Source organism: Ovis canadensis, chromosome 2 (genome assembly GCF_042477335.2).
Source record: "Ovis canadensis isolate MfBH-ARS-UI-01 breed Bighorn chromosome 2, ARS-UI_OviCan_v2, whole genome shotgun sequence".
Classification (NCBI taxonomy): Eukaryota; Metazoa; Chordata; class Mammalia; order Artiodactyla; family Bovidae; genus Ovis; species Ovis canadensis.
Window position 1 is genome coordinate 251,114,218 of NC_091246.1, and position 14,047 is coordinate 251,128,264.

Genomic DNA, 14,047 nt, shown 5'->3' on the forward strand with positions numbered 1-14,047 from the left:
CCCTGTTAGACAGTGCAGGTCTAGGGCAGGTGGCATTAGCGTCTGTGCAGTACAATTTTTCACCTTCTTGGACCCAGGCCTTAATAATGAAAGACGGAGATACTTGTCAGAATCCTCAGATACCCCACAAAGACATGAAGGCATTTTAGACAAATTTTCAGTTAAGAATTATAGTTAATTCTGGCTAACCAGACAAACAAGCTAACCCGAACACCCAAGTGTTAGTGATCTGGTAAGTTAATTGAATTATATTAAATCTTGAAAATTCAGTTGAAACTTCTGAAAGTGGACAGTAAGTATATGGCTATTTCAGAGATAGCACTGAAGTAATTCTTTGGCATTTCCTTAGGTTGTGACTTCTGCACAGTTTTTCCTCTTGGCTAGTGGTGTTAAATCCCTTTGGGAAATAAAGGGAGGGATTGGAACAGTCCTCGGAATGTAACTGAAGAGATATTCTGTCTATAAATCTGTCCTTTTTAAAACAATAATATAAGCTAAGTTTCCATGATGAGAGTAAAACAGAGGACTAAAATTGCCCAGATCATCTGCGCACTGAACGTAATGGCTATCACTTCACTGGATAAAATCCAGATGAGGTAGTTTCTACCCATGTTTTCATATGAAAAACATCTCTTCATTTTGATAGCAACATTCGAGGGGAGAAGGTACATTCTGCCTTTTCCTCACAAAATTTATAAAAATTAGACGGTTTTATTGTAAAATCTCAAAGAAAATGTATCAAAAGAAAAGTTTAAAAAATTATTCTTGTACTTTCATGTGTTTAGGTTGAAAACTGTATAACATCAAACAGCTCAGTAATATCAGAAATACAGTAACATCAGAAAACAATTCAAATTGAATAAAGTAATAGGAATAAGAACTAGTTCCGACTGCCTGAATCTTTTCTCAGTCTTTAGACAGGCGGCTTTGCTCTTAGGCTGTCAGGAGCGGGTGTGATGGAGTCTCACGGGTGCCCTGACCCGGTCGGGGCGTCCTGCGCAGGAATTCCTTTCCTGCACTGGATGGGAATGCTGCCTTATCGCAGCCGCAGTGCCCCCAAACCGATGGTTTCCTTTCGCCTCCTTGCAGATTTGCTACGGATGTTTTTTGATTGCCTGTATGACGAGGAGGTGATCTCTGAGGATGCCTTCTACAAGTGGGAGAGCAGCAAGGACCCCGCAGAGCAGAATGGGAAGGGTGTGGCCCTGAAATCTGTCACGGCGTTCTTCACATGGCTGCGGGAAGCAGAAGAGGAGTCTGAGGATAACTAAAACTTCAAATACACAAAACGAGAGAAAAGAAACAATTTAAGTATTTTTTTAAAAAGTTTCACGTCTTCGCCAATCACAGTGCAGCAAGGCCAATTCTCGCAGAAACCCCCACGTGTGCACGAGTGGGAGAGGGGAAAGAGAAAAAAAAGGTGATCATGGAGGAAAAAGGTACTGGAAAAAAAGTAAACTTCAAACCTGAGGGCGGGAGCACTAAAACCAAAATACATGTATTATTTATAGAAAATATTTTCTGTTTTAATCTTTTCTTTTTAAACGAGGACTCATACTTTAAAAAAAAAAAAACACATCTGTTTAGCAAAAAAAAAAACAAAAAAAAGTTGAAAACTTTTAATTTATTTTAAGGACTGCAAATGCCAGTGTAATTTTTTAATTTGCAGTTTCTGTAAACAACTTGTATAATAGAAAAGCAGAGAAATAAATTTCCCTCCCCTTCAGATGCACCTCACGTTTGTTTTAAAGCATAGTATTTAGTCCAGATTTGAGAAGGTTTGGGGTGAACAAGGTAAGAAAGATTTTTTTTTTTGGCATCAGATCTTTCTGCCTGCCTCTCAGCTTGCTTCAGAAAATAAAAAAATCACAATAGTAATCAAAACATACATAACCTTGGAACAGAAAGAAATGCTGTGGACCAGAGAACTCCAAGAATTGTTCAAAAAAAAAAAGTGCTACCCTGGGAAAAGTACTCTTAATACTTTTGAAATCTTTAGAGCAACTTTAAGGCTTGTAAATACATAGAACAAATATTTAAAAAAAAAAAAAAAGAAATTGACTCAGTACTATTTCTTTTCACTTTCAAAATATAAAGAACAAAATAAAGGCAAACATTGCAAGTTTAAAAGAAAGTAAAGTGACTTCTCCTTTTGACAGCTGCTGCATGTGCGCCCATCTCTGGGAGGTGCCGTCTGGCTACGTGTTGTCTGATCCAGATCGCTTCTGAGGGCTTGGCGGGGGAGAGTGTGTGTGTCTTGTGTGTCTGCAGTTGGAAAAGGCAAGCTACTTTGTGGGCAAAGGAGGGCACTCGTGCTTGGGTGGGGGAGCTTCTCTGAAGTCCAGGGGATGCTTTTTTCCAACACCAAGCAAAAATACATCCCTGGTAGAAACAAACCCAGCGGCACTGTTGTAAATCCCTGAGTGTTCCATTGTATGTATTTGGATTAGGGACACTACTCCCGTTTGAAACTACCAACACCAGTGATTTTTAAAATCATCACTACCTCCAATGCTTAAGAAACCCAAAGATGTCTTTTAAAGAAACCAAAGTTAAATTACCCTTCTTAAAATAAGTGAGCATGTGGTTTAAAACCAAACCAATACCACGTGTGAAAATCACATTTACCCCAACTTCAAATTCATGCAAGCCATTCTGGTGAGTATAAAGTGGACTGTGGTTTGGGCCTTTGCTTCTCTGACAGATATTGGAGTGCTGTGCTGTGCTTCGGGTGTGTTGGAGGGCGTGGGCAGGGGAGGGGTTTTCTCCCTTTGATGAAGTTGTTGTCTCTACAAGTGGCTTTCCATTTCAATTATTTGTAGGCCATCACCCTACAAATGTCTTTATGAAGAAAGCCGGGCTGCTCCCAAATACTCAGCCTTGTATTTTGTATCTGAATAACCAAAGAGTTCTGGCTTCCATCTCTGAAGAAATACTCACGTTAAGAGACTTGGCGAGACTTGTAATGCACAAGAACAAAATTTTCCATAGCAGTAAAAAGTTCTCTCTCTCGGAATGTAGTTGAATACAATACAGGATCCCCCTGCATGGGCCCACAGAGCCCACTGTGAAGTGGCCGAAGGCTGTTCTCCAAGAACCGAGTCCTGAAAGTCTTGTGACAGGCAGATGACAGCCGCTGTCATAAGAGGCGGAGCCTGCAAAGCTGTTTCAGGGTCTGACCGCAGGCTCTGCCTGGGAGCCCTCCATTGGAAAAAGCAACTCGATTCTATGTTATTTTGAGTTTTAACAGCTGCCAGAACCAAAGTGCAGAGGATTCTGAGCCAGAAATCTCCTGACTGTGATGTAGTTTTAGGTGTTGGCAGCACTCACAGGGCGTGGGGGTGGGGCTGGGGAAGCAGGGTGGGGACTGCCTCTGGAAATCAGTGGCTGTTGTTTGCAGGGCTCTAGCCAAGAAGGAACTTCGGGGAGCAGTGATAACCTGTTCATCAGTACTTCAGATCTGGACAAGTGTAAGGATTGGAGGAGGAGGAAAGAGAAGAATATCAGGGGGAAAATAATTCAAGGGTTGAAAAAGCTTCAGCTATATAAACATCTGTAGTTCAGTAACAGAAATAAGTATCTGCAGTCTCATTTGTAACATGAACTGTGATAAGGAGACTCCAAAGTAATTTTTGGGTAACTTGTGGCTTTATATACAGAATGTTAGATGGGATTAGCAAGATTACTAATGGCAAAATATGAGCAAAGTGGGATAATTGATCCACACTTGTACCAGCTGAAATCCAGAAACACCATCATGACTCTTTCTCTACAGTTTTCTTGCTTGAAAGCAAAGTTTGCTGGTGTTTGGTTTAACGTAATAGATGACATGGGCAACGCTGACTTGCCTGCAGCTCTTTCACTTTGGGACGAGGTCCATTAAGTTCACTGATGAAGGTGCGTTACGCCTGTATTCAAACCAGCTAACTTCTAGTGTTTCATTAAGTTTAAGTGAGTTTTTTTCCCTTTCTAGCAAAAGAACATGATTCCAGTTTTCAAAATAAACTCATTTTAGTTCTTGGAAAAACCAACAAGCCAGTTCATAGCTGCATCCTGAACTTGTCTCATTCAATAGATATTTACTGAGCATCTATCTACTCTGTTCTAAGTGCAGGAAATATAACTGAATAAGACAGTCTTTACTCTCATGGAAGCTCACATTTTTTATGGAAAATGAAAGAATTTTACTTGTTACATCAGCGCACTGACCCACTAAGAAGTGTCTGCCTTTATTATGCTGGCAGATCTTTGATTTGGTTTTTGTCTTTTCTTAGCATTTCAAAATACATTGTAGGTTATTTACAATTATTAGCCCAAAGATAGTTTTATCTGTTCTAGAAACTCTCTTCAAACAAATTATCATTATGGGTTTTTTGCCATTTTTTTCTTTCGAGTGGCTCCATTCCAGTCAAAAGGATTCTAAGCTAGAAAAAATAGTCTTAGGCTAGTGGATGTAATTCTATGGTTTCATTACTTAAGTTTTATTCTTTTTTTTTAATTTTCTTTTTGGCTGTGCCATGCAGTTTGCAGGCACCCAGTTCCCCGACCAGGGACTAAAGCCTGGCCATAGCAGTGAAAGTGCAGAATCCTAACCATTAGACTACCAGAGAATTCCCTAAGTGTTATTCTTTAAAAAAAGGGGGGGGGGGCGGATCCGGTTTTTCAATTTCCAGCACGCTATTGGCCTTTATGCACTCCTGCATTCCCCATTTTGAAGAGAGGAGCATTTTTGCGTTCCTTTTATTTTTATTTTTTTCCTTATTGAGATATAGTTCACATACTATAAAATACACCCAGGACTTCCCTGTTGGTCCAGTGACAAAGAATCTGCCTGCCAATGCAGGGGAAATGGGTTCAGACCCCGGTCCGGGAAGGTTCCGCGTGCCATGGGGCAGCTAAGCCTGTGGGCCACAACCACTGAACCTGTGCTCTAGGGCCTGGGAGCCACAAGTCCTGAAGCCCACGCAGCCTAGAGCCCGCGCTCTGCAGCAAGAGAAGCCACTGGAATGAGAAGCCTGTGCCCCACAGGGAAAGAGGGCCCCCGCTCAACCTAACTAGAACCCCAAACACAGGGACAAAAACCCGGTGCAGCCAAAAGTGAAAGATTTTTTAAAGCTACTCGAAATTTATTGGATTTACCACTGCAGCCATCACCACTCTCTGAACAGAATATTTTCCTCAAGTCAAGAAGAAACCTGTAATCCTTGAGTCGTCTCTCCTCATTACTCTCCTCAGCCCCTGGGAGCCGCTTACTCTTTCTGTTTCTGTGGATTCACATGGATGGAATCATACATTGTATTGCTTTTTGTTTTGACCTTCAATCCAGCATTTAGCAGATGATCAAACCTCACAAGTGTTTGCAACATCAGGAACCTGACAGTTTGATGTAGACCCTGATTTTTCTGTCATCTTTTTTGTTCTCTGTCACTTCTTTAGATAAATCTTGGCGATATGTTCACAACCATCAGCTCATTCGGAACAAGTTCCTCACGACTTCCTTTTGTCACTCTGTGAACTTGATCTACATGACCTGGGATGTCCAGCATCCTAGCACTGGCAACTGGGGTCTGGTTGTTTAGACCTCTCATTCATTGCTACTTGAGTCATTTTTCCTTAGGGTTGGAATTCCTGCCTGAATTCGAGGCTACTACATTTCAGGTTTTATTTGTCCTCTCCAATGAGGCACATTTGGACATAATGGTTGATTTCCTGAACAGCTTGAGGCTGCTTACTTGTCGTGAGAGTAAAATTACTCATTAAGGAATTAAACTGCCTTGAAATGGAGCCCCTCCTCACTAGGGCTTCCCTGGTGGCTCGGACAGGAAAGTGTCTGCAGTGCGGGAGACCTGGGTTTGACCCCTGGGTTGGGAAGATCCCCTGGAGAAGGAGATGCAACCCACTCCAGTACTCTTGCCTGGAAAATCCTGTGGTTGGAGGAGCCTGGTAGGAGAAAGTCCATGGGGTTGCAAAGAGTTGGACATGACTGAGTGACTTCACTTTCACTTTTCTACTCACTAGTCCCAATTTATTGTCTTATAGATGATTACCTTTCCTATTCAATACACTTGAGCTCCGTAAGTTTCAATATCCTCCAGGAGGTTAGGGAGAGATCCAGTATGTGCTCACTAGCTTCAGATGCCACGGGTACCCTCAGAGGGAAACTGATTACCCGTTAGGATTACCGCCCACCCCATGCCCAAAAAGACATCTTTTGTGTTACCAAATCCTGAAGTCCTATGTGAAAGAAACCACATGCCAAGTTTTCTTTTTAAAAATGAATGCATTATTTGAAATAAGTTTAGGCTTACAGAAGAGTTTCAAATCTAGTAGCTTCCCATGTACCTTTCATCTAATTCCCTGTTATCATTAATGTCTTCCATTACCAGGGACTTCCCTTGTGGCTAAGCGGGTAAAGAATCCACCTGCAATGCTTGAGACCTGGGTTTGATCCCTGGTTTGGGAAGATCTCCTATAGAAAGGAACAGCTACCCACTCCAGTGTTCTGGCCTGGAGAATTCCATGAACTGTACAATCCATTTGCTAAGTTGGACACGACTGAATGACTTTGACTTACATTACCAGTGGACCTTTATCAGAACTAAGAAGCCAGCATTGGTACATTGCTGTGAACTAAACTAGACTTTGGGTTTCACTACTGCCAAAATCACTCCAGATGGTGATTGCAGCCATGAAATTAAAAGACGCTTACTCCTTGGAAGGAAGGTTATGACCAACCTAGATAGCATATTAAAAAGCAGAGACATTCCTTTGCCAGCAAAGGTCTGTCTAGTCAAGGCTATGGTTTTTCCAGTGGTCATGTATGGATGTGAGAGTTGGACTGTGAAGAAAGCTGAGCACCTAAGAATTGATGGTTTTGAACTGTGGTCTTGGAGAAGACTCTTGAGAGTCCCTTGGACTGCAAGGAGATCCAACCAGTCCATCCTAAAGGAGATCAGCTCTGGGTGTTCTTTGGAAGGAACGATGCTAAAGCTGAAACTCCAATACTTTGGCCACCTCATGCGAAGAGTTGACTCATTGGAAAAGACCCTGATGCTGGGGGGGATTGGGGGCAGGAGGAGAAGGGGACGACAGAGGATGAGATGGCTGGATGGCATCACTGACTCTATGGACATGAGTTTGAGTGAACTCCGGGAGTTGGTGATGGACAGGGAGGCCTGGTGTGCTGCGATTCATGGGGTCGCAGAGTCGGACACGACTGAGCAACTGAACTGAACTGCCCTTTTTGTCCTTTTTCTTCTGGATGCAATCCAGGATACCACATTGTGTTTAGTCATCACATATTCTTAGTGTCCTCTGGCCTCTGATAGTTTTTTAATCTTTCCTTGTATGTCATGACCTTGACGTCACTGCTCAGGTATTTTGTAGAATGTTCCTCAGTTGGGTTTGTCTGGTGTTTTTCTCCTGATTGTTGTTTTTCAGTCAACAGTTGTGTCCAACTCTTTGCAACCCCATGAATTGTAGCACGCCAGGCTTCCCTGTCCATTACTATCTCCCTGAGTTTGCTCACACTCATGTCTGTTGAGTCAGTGATGCCATCCAACCATCTCATTTTCTGTCACCTGCCCTCAATCTTTGCCAGCATCAGGGTCTTTTCCAATGAGTCAGCTCTTCGCATCAGGTGGCCAAGTATTGGAGTTTCAGTTTCAGCATCAGTCCTTCCGATGAATATTCAGGGTTGATTTCCTTTAGGATGGACTGGTTGGATCTCCTTGCAGTCTACGGGACTCGCAAGAGCCTTCTCCCGCACCATATGATTAGACTAAGGTAATGAGTTTGGGATAAGAACACTTTGTAGGTGAAGTGCCCTTCTCACATCATAACAGGGGGTATGTGATGCTCCCATGACGTCACTGGTGATGTTTCACCGTAACTGTGTGCTTATGGTGGCGTTGGCCAGGTCTCCACTCCAAAGTTAGCTTTTCTTTTCCCCTTTTCTTACTCTGGTCTGGTTGGAAGCTAGTCACTAACTATCATTTCAGATTCATGTATATTTATTTTATATTTTGAGTTACAATCCAAAACCACATTATTTTGTCACATAGATTGTTCCAACTTTGGCCTTGGGAGCACTTTTAGGTTGATTCATGTGTTTCTTTGACGTTTCTTCATCTGCAGTAAGTGCATTTTAGGGCACTTTGTGACAGTACAAGAAGCCTCTACCTATAGAATCAGCCATTCCTTCTAGGAGCCTTGGTTTCTTTTAAGAGAATGGTATTTAGAAACCAAGATCTGGGCATTGGGTGAGCTCATTACTACTGGTGTGTCTCTGCTGCTCGTTTTGCTGGCACTTTAAACTCTTTTTACTGAAGGTGAGATCTTGCTAGGTTGACAGGAACACTATAGCTTTTTAAAAATACTGCTTCATTTTTTCTGGTACTCAAAAAGATTCCATCCTGTAGATACTATAACCATGTTTTTGCTCATTGTACATAGCAGGGAGAAAGGACTGAAAATACTCCCTCTCTTTCCCTGTGATGATGATTTAACTTTCCCCTAGCTAGCAATATTCAGGCAGTCTGTTGAAGTGTACCATCCAGTACAGTGTTAAAATGTTGCCTAGATGACTAACTCAGTTGAATAATAATAATGGAAATTAAGTAACCAGAAGTTAACTGACAGTGAAAGTACTGCATATTGAAACTTGATGAGATGCAGCTAAAGCAGCACTTAGAGGTAAATGTAAAGTCTTAGATTTATCCAGTAAACATGAAAGAGTTAAACAAATTAGGCTATCAGAGGAGTCAACTGGGAAAAAAAGAAAAAGGAAATGTTAGCTGGGTGGGTAGCAAGAGGTCATACAGAAAGAAGTTGTTAGCCATAGTAGAAAAGAGATGTTGACTGGCATTGGGATATTTGTGTTCTAATGCTAATACTACTGTTCACTGGCAATTTGTCCAGTCTCACTTGTATGGGCCCCCACTGTCCTCACTAAAAAGTTTACTCTCGGACTTCCCTGGTGTGGCACAGAGGATACGAATCGGCCTGCTGATGCAGGGGACATGGGCTCGATCCCTGGTCTGGGAAGATTCCATCTGCCACAATGACTGAGGCCCTCTGCCTGGAGCCTGCACTCTGCAGCAGGAGCAGCCAGCGTGGTGAGAAGCCTGTGTACTGCGGCGAAGGGTAGCCCCCTCTCGCCAAAAGCCTTTGAGCAGCAACGAAGACCCAGCGCAACCAAAAAAATAAACTGTTTACTTGTGCCACCCATATGAGCACATCCAGAATCACTTTCAATACTGTTTCCCAAGCTTAACGATGCATTAAGTCTTGGTGAAATATGATATTATTAAACTTTTTGAAGAAGTAAGAGTCACGTACGGATGTGAGAGTTGGACCATAAAGAAGGCTGAGCACCGAAGAACTGATGCTTTCAAACTGTGATGCCAGAGAAGACTCTTGCATCCCTTGGACTGCAAGATCAAACCAGGAGATAACCCTGAATATTCACTGCAAGGACTGATGCTCACACTGAAGCTCCAGTACTTTGGCCACCTGATGTGAAGAGCCAGCTCACTGGACCAGACCCTGATGCTGGGGAAGATTGAGGCCAAGGGAGAAGGGAACGACAGAAGATGAGATGGTTGGATAGCATCGCCGACTCAATGGACATGAGTTTGAGCACGCTGCAGGAGATGGTGAAGAACAGGAAAGCCTAGCATGCTGTGGTCCATGGGTTGGACATGACTGAACAACAATAAGACGATCAAGATTTTCTGAAATTTTCCAAACAAATGATTATCCAGCAGTTGAACTTGTTCTAGCAGTGATTTCCTTCCTGACTCTTCTGAAATATTTACCTCTTATTGATAATATGTCTTCTGACCAGGTCCTAGGAGACTGTCTTTGGCAAACCTCCAACAGCACTCCTATCTGACTGCTTCCTAGGACGTTGAGTACTGCGGCTCAGCACTGCTGCATGGTAGATTCTCCTGGGAGTTTTCAAAGGTGCAAATCTTGGGACTCAACCCCAGGGCAGTTGCTTCCGAATTTCTGGAGATGGAACCTTGGCATCATTTTGTTTTTAAGTTGCCTGCTGCTGCTGCTGCTGCTGCTAAGTTGCTTCAGTCGTGTCCAAGTCTGTGACCCCATAGATGGCAGCCCACGAGGCTCCCCCATCCCTGGGATTCTCCAGGCAAGAACAAGTTGCCTAGGTGACCATTGTGGAATGGTGAAAATAACCTGATTTGCCAAATAGTTTAGAGAACAACTTATATTTTCAAGTATTTAAAACATATTTTTCTACTGCAAGGTGTTGGTTGCACACACAAGTGTGGCATTACAAATGGCACATGTTTTGAAAATACAGAGCTATGGAAGGAGGTAATGGGTGCCCTGTATAAACCAGGGGATTAGGGTATGCTTCCTTTAGGAAGAGAATTTTAAACTGAGAAGTCTAAAGAATTAAACAGTTATGGGATGGGTTCAAGTGGACAAAATCATGAGTGCAAAGGAGATGCAGGGTATATTTGAAAAATGAAGCAAGAGTGCCAGGGATGGTGAGAGTTCATTCTCACATGCGAAAGTAGAATTTGAACATGTCCTATGACAAATTAATCCAGACAAACCCTTTCTGGACAAAAGGATGGAAAGTACTTTTTGAAAATTGCCTTATACTGTCAATTCAGTAGCATTTACTGGAGACCTACCATCATTCATTTGTGCGTGTGCTTTCTTTCTTTTTTTTAAAATAAGTTCTCACTTAGAAATGGCAGTACTTTTTCATCATTTAATGATCCACAGCCCCAAAATTTAGCAACATGGTGGACTGGAATAGCTTCTGGCTCTTTGGAAAGCAGTTTAAGTTTATATCTAAGAGTACTGCTGCTGCCATTGTTTAGTCACTTCGGTCGTGTCCGACTCTGTGTGACCCTATGGACTGTAGCCCACCAGGCTCCTCTGTCCATTAGATTTTACAGGCAAGAGAACTTAGAGTGGGGGCCATTCCCTCCTCCAAAGAATCTTCCTGACCCAAGGATCAAACCCAAGTCTCCTGCATTGCAGGCAGATTCTTTACTGCTGAGCCACCAGGGAAGCCCATATCTAAGATTAAGGTCATTGAAAGTATGGACCCTAGACTGGCAGAATCAGTATCACCTGTGAGCACATCAGAAATGCCCATACACAGACCCTAACCTACTCAACCAGAATCTGAAGGAATGGAAGGAGCCCAAGAAAATTTTAACAAGCTCTCAGGCACACTGAAGTTTGAGAACTACTGCCTAAGGAACACTTTCTATTCCTGCCAGTTTACAAAGCTCTTCACCAAAAGCTAACTAAAAATAAGTGCTATTTGTAAAACATTTCAGTTCAGTTCAGTTGCTTAGTCGTGTCCGACTCTTTGCGACCCCAGGAACTGCAGCACACCAGGCTTCCCTGTCCATCACCAACTCCTGGAGCTTGCTCAAACTCATGTCCATTGAATCAATCATGCCATCCAACCATCTCATCCGCTGTCATCCTCTTCTGCCCTCAAATTGCCCAGCATCAGGGTCTTTTCCAATGAGTCAGTTCTTCGCATCGGGTGGCCAAATTATTGGCGTTTCAACTTCAGCATCAGTCTTTCCAATGAATATTCAGGACTGATTTCCTTTAGGATGGACTGGTTCGATCTCCTTGCAGTCCAAGGGACTCTCAAGAATCTTCTCCAACACCACAGTTCAAAAGCATCAATTCTTCGGCACTCAGCTTTCTTTATGGTCCAACTATCACATCTATACGTGACTACTGGAAAAACCATGCCTTTGACTAGACGGGCCTTTGTTGGCAAAGTAATGTCTCTGCTTTTTAATATGCTATCTAGGTTGGTCATAACTTTCCTTCCAAGGAGTAAGCGTCTTTTAATTTCATGGCTGCAGTCACCATCTGCAGTGATTTTGGAGCCCCAAAATATAAAGTCTGTCACTGTTTCCATTGTTTCCCCATGTATTTGCCATGAAGTGATGGGACCGGATGCCATGATCTTTGTTTTCTGAATGTTGAGCTTTAAGCCAACTTTTTCACTCTCCTCTTTCACTTTAGTTCTTTTTTGCTTTCTGCCATAAGAGTGGTGTCATCTGCATATCTGAGGTTATTGATATTTCTCCTGGCAATCTTGATTCTGGCTTGTGCTTCATGCAGCCCAGCATTTCTCATGATGTACTCTGCATACAAGTTCAATAAGCAGGGTGACAATATAGAGCCAAGGAGTACGTACTCCTTTGGAACTAGTCTGTTGGAACCAGTCTGTTGTTCCATGTCCAGTTCTAACTGTTGCTTCTTAACCTGCATACAGATTTCTCAGGAAGCAGATAAGGTGGTCTAGTATTCCCATATTTTTTAAGAATTTTCCACAGTTTGTTGTGATCCACACAGTCAAAGACTTTGTTGTAGTCAATAAAGCAGATGTTTTTCTGGAACACTTGCTTTTTTGATGATCCAACGTATGTTGGCAATTTGATCTCTGGTTCCTCTGCCTTTCCTACATCCAGCTTGAACATCTGGAAGTTCATGGTTCACGTACTGTTGAAGCCTGGCTTGGAGAATTTTGAGCATTACTTTGCTAGCATGTGAGACGAGTGCAACTGTATGGTAGTTTGAACATTCTTTGGGATTGGAATGAAGACTGACCATTTCCAGTCCTGTGGCCACTGCTGAGTTTTCCAAATTTGCTGGCATATCGAGTGCAGCACTTTCACAGCATTATCTTTCAGGATTTGAAATAGTTCAACTGGAATTCCATCACCTCTGCTACCTTGTTCGTAGTGATGCTTCTTAAGGCCCACTTGACTTCCCATTCCAGGATGTCTGGCTCTAGGTGAGTGATCACACCATCGTGATTATCTGGGTAGTGAAGATCTTTTTTGTACAGTTCTTCTGTGTATTCTTGCCACCTCTTATTAATACCTTCTTCTGTTAAGTCCATACCATTTCTGTCCTAGAAATAGAGCCCATCTTTGCATGAAATGTTCTCTTGGTATCTCTAATCTTCTTGAAGAGATCTCTAGTCTTTCCCATTCCATTGTTCTCCTCTGTTTCTTTGCATTGATCACTGAGGAAGGCTTTCTTATCTCTCCTTGCTATTCTTTGGAACTCTGCATTCATATGGGTGTATCTTTCCTTTTCTCCTTTGCCTTTATCTTCTCTTCTTTTCTCAGCTATTTTAAGACCTCCTCAGACAACCATTTTGCCCTTTTGCATTTCTTTTTCTTGGGGATGGTCTTGATCACTGTCTCCTGTACAGTGTCATGAAAACACTTAGGCTTTGTTTTCTCATCTGTAATAGAAAAATACTAAGCCCTTTCTACATCTGCATGACTTGGTGTCATCTAATTCAGTCTTTGCACCAGCCCTTGGGTACATATATAAGTTGGTACTGCTTGCTTTCAACAGTAGGGATCTAAATGCCACAGAAGTTTTGTACCTAACAAGCGTCAGCACTGAGACTCACAAACTGGTTTTTTTTGGAAGGCAGTAATTTCCCAGATATATTCTATCTCACCACCGGGAGTCTTTATTCTACACTTGGGAAAATGGTATAGTGGATATTCATTGGAGTATTGGAATTGGAAAAATAGAGTCTTTCATGCAACCCTGCCTGGGTTGTTTAAACCTCGTTTCCTCATCTGTAAACACCATCCACCTCATAAGGTTGTTTTGAGGATTAATTAAAGAAAAGATAAAGCCCCCAGCATTCTGCCTGGAGCACCTGGGGCCTGTCCTCCTTGTGTCCACAGTTCTTTCTACCACATTCTACAACCCTTGTCATCAGTTCAGTTCAGTCGCTCAGTCGTTTCCGACTCTTTGCGACCCCATGAATTGCAGCACGCCAGGCCTCCCTGTCCATCACCAACTCCCGGAGTTCACTCAGATTCACATCCATCGAGTCAGTGATGCCATCCAGCCATCTCATCCTCTCTCGTCCCCTTCTCCTCCTGCCCCCAATCCCTCACAGCATCACAGTCTTTTCCAATAAGTCAACTCTTCGCATGAGGTGGCCAAAGTACTGGAGTTTCAGCTTTAGCATCATTCCTTCCAAAGGAATCCCAGG

General features: G+C 42.7%; 1 protein-coding gene across 27 annotated transcripts in view; it reads left to right on the forward strand.

Moving 5' to 3' along the window:
- Window positions 1–2,134, forward strand: part of EIF4G3 (eukaryotic translation initiation factor 4 gamma 3) — a 355,715-nt gene extending 353,581 nt beyond the window's left edge. For all 27 annotated transcript variants that reach the window (XM_069579148.1, XM_069579151.1, XM_069579145.1 and 24 more), the window contains one exon: window positions 1,090–2,134. In XM_069579148.1, the coding sequence (XP_069435249.1) occupies window positions 1,090–1,271 (182 nt within the window). In that variant the 3' untranslated portion in view covers window positions 1,272–2,134. The remainder of the gene's footprint in view (window positions 1–1,089) is intronic.
- The last annotated feature ends 11,913 nt before the right edge of the window (window positions 2,135–14,047 follow it).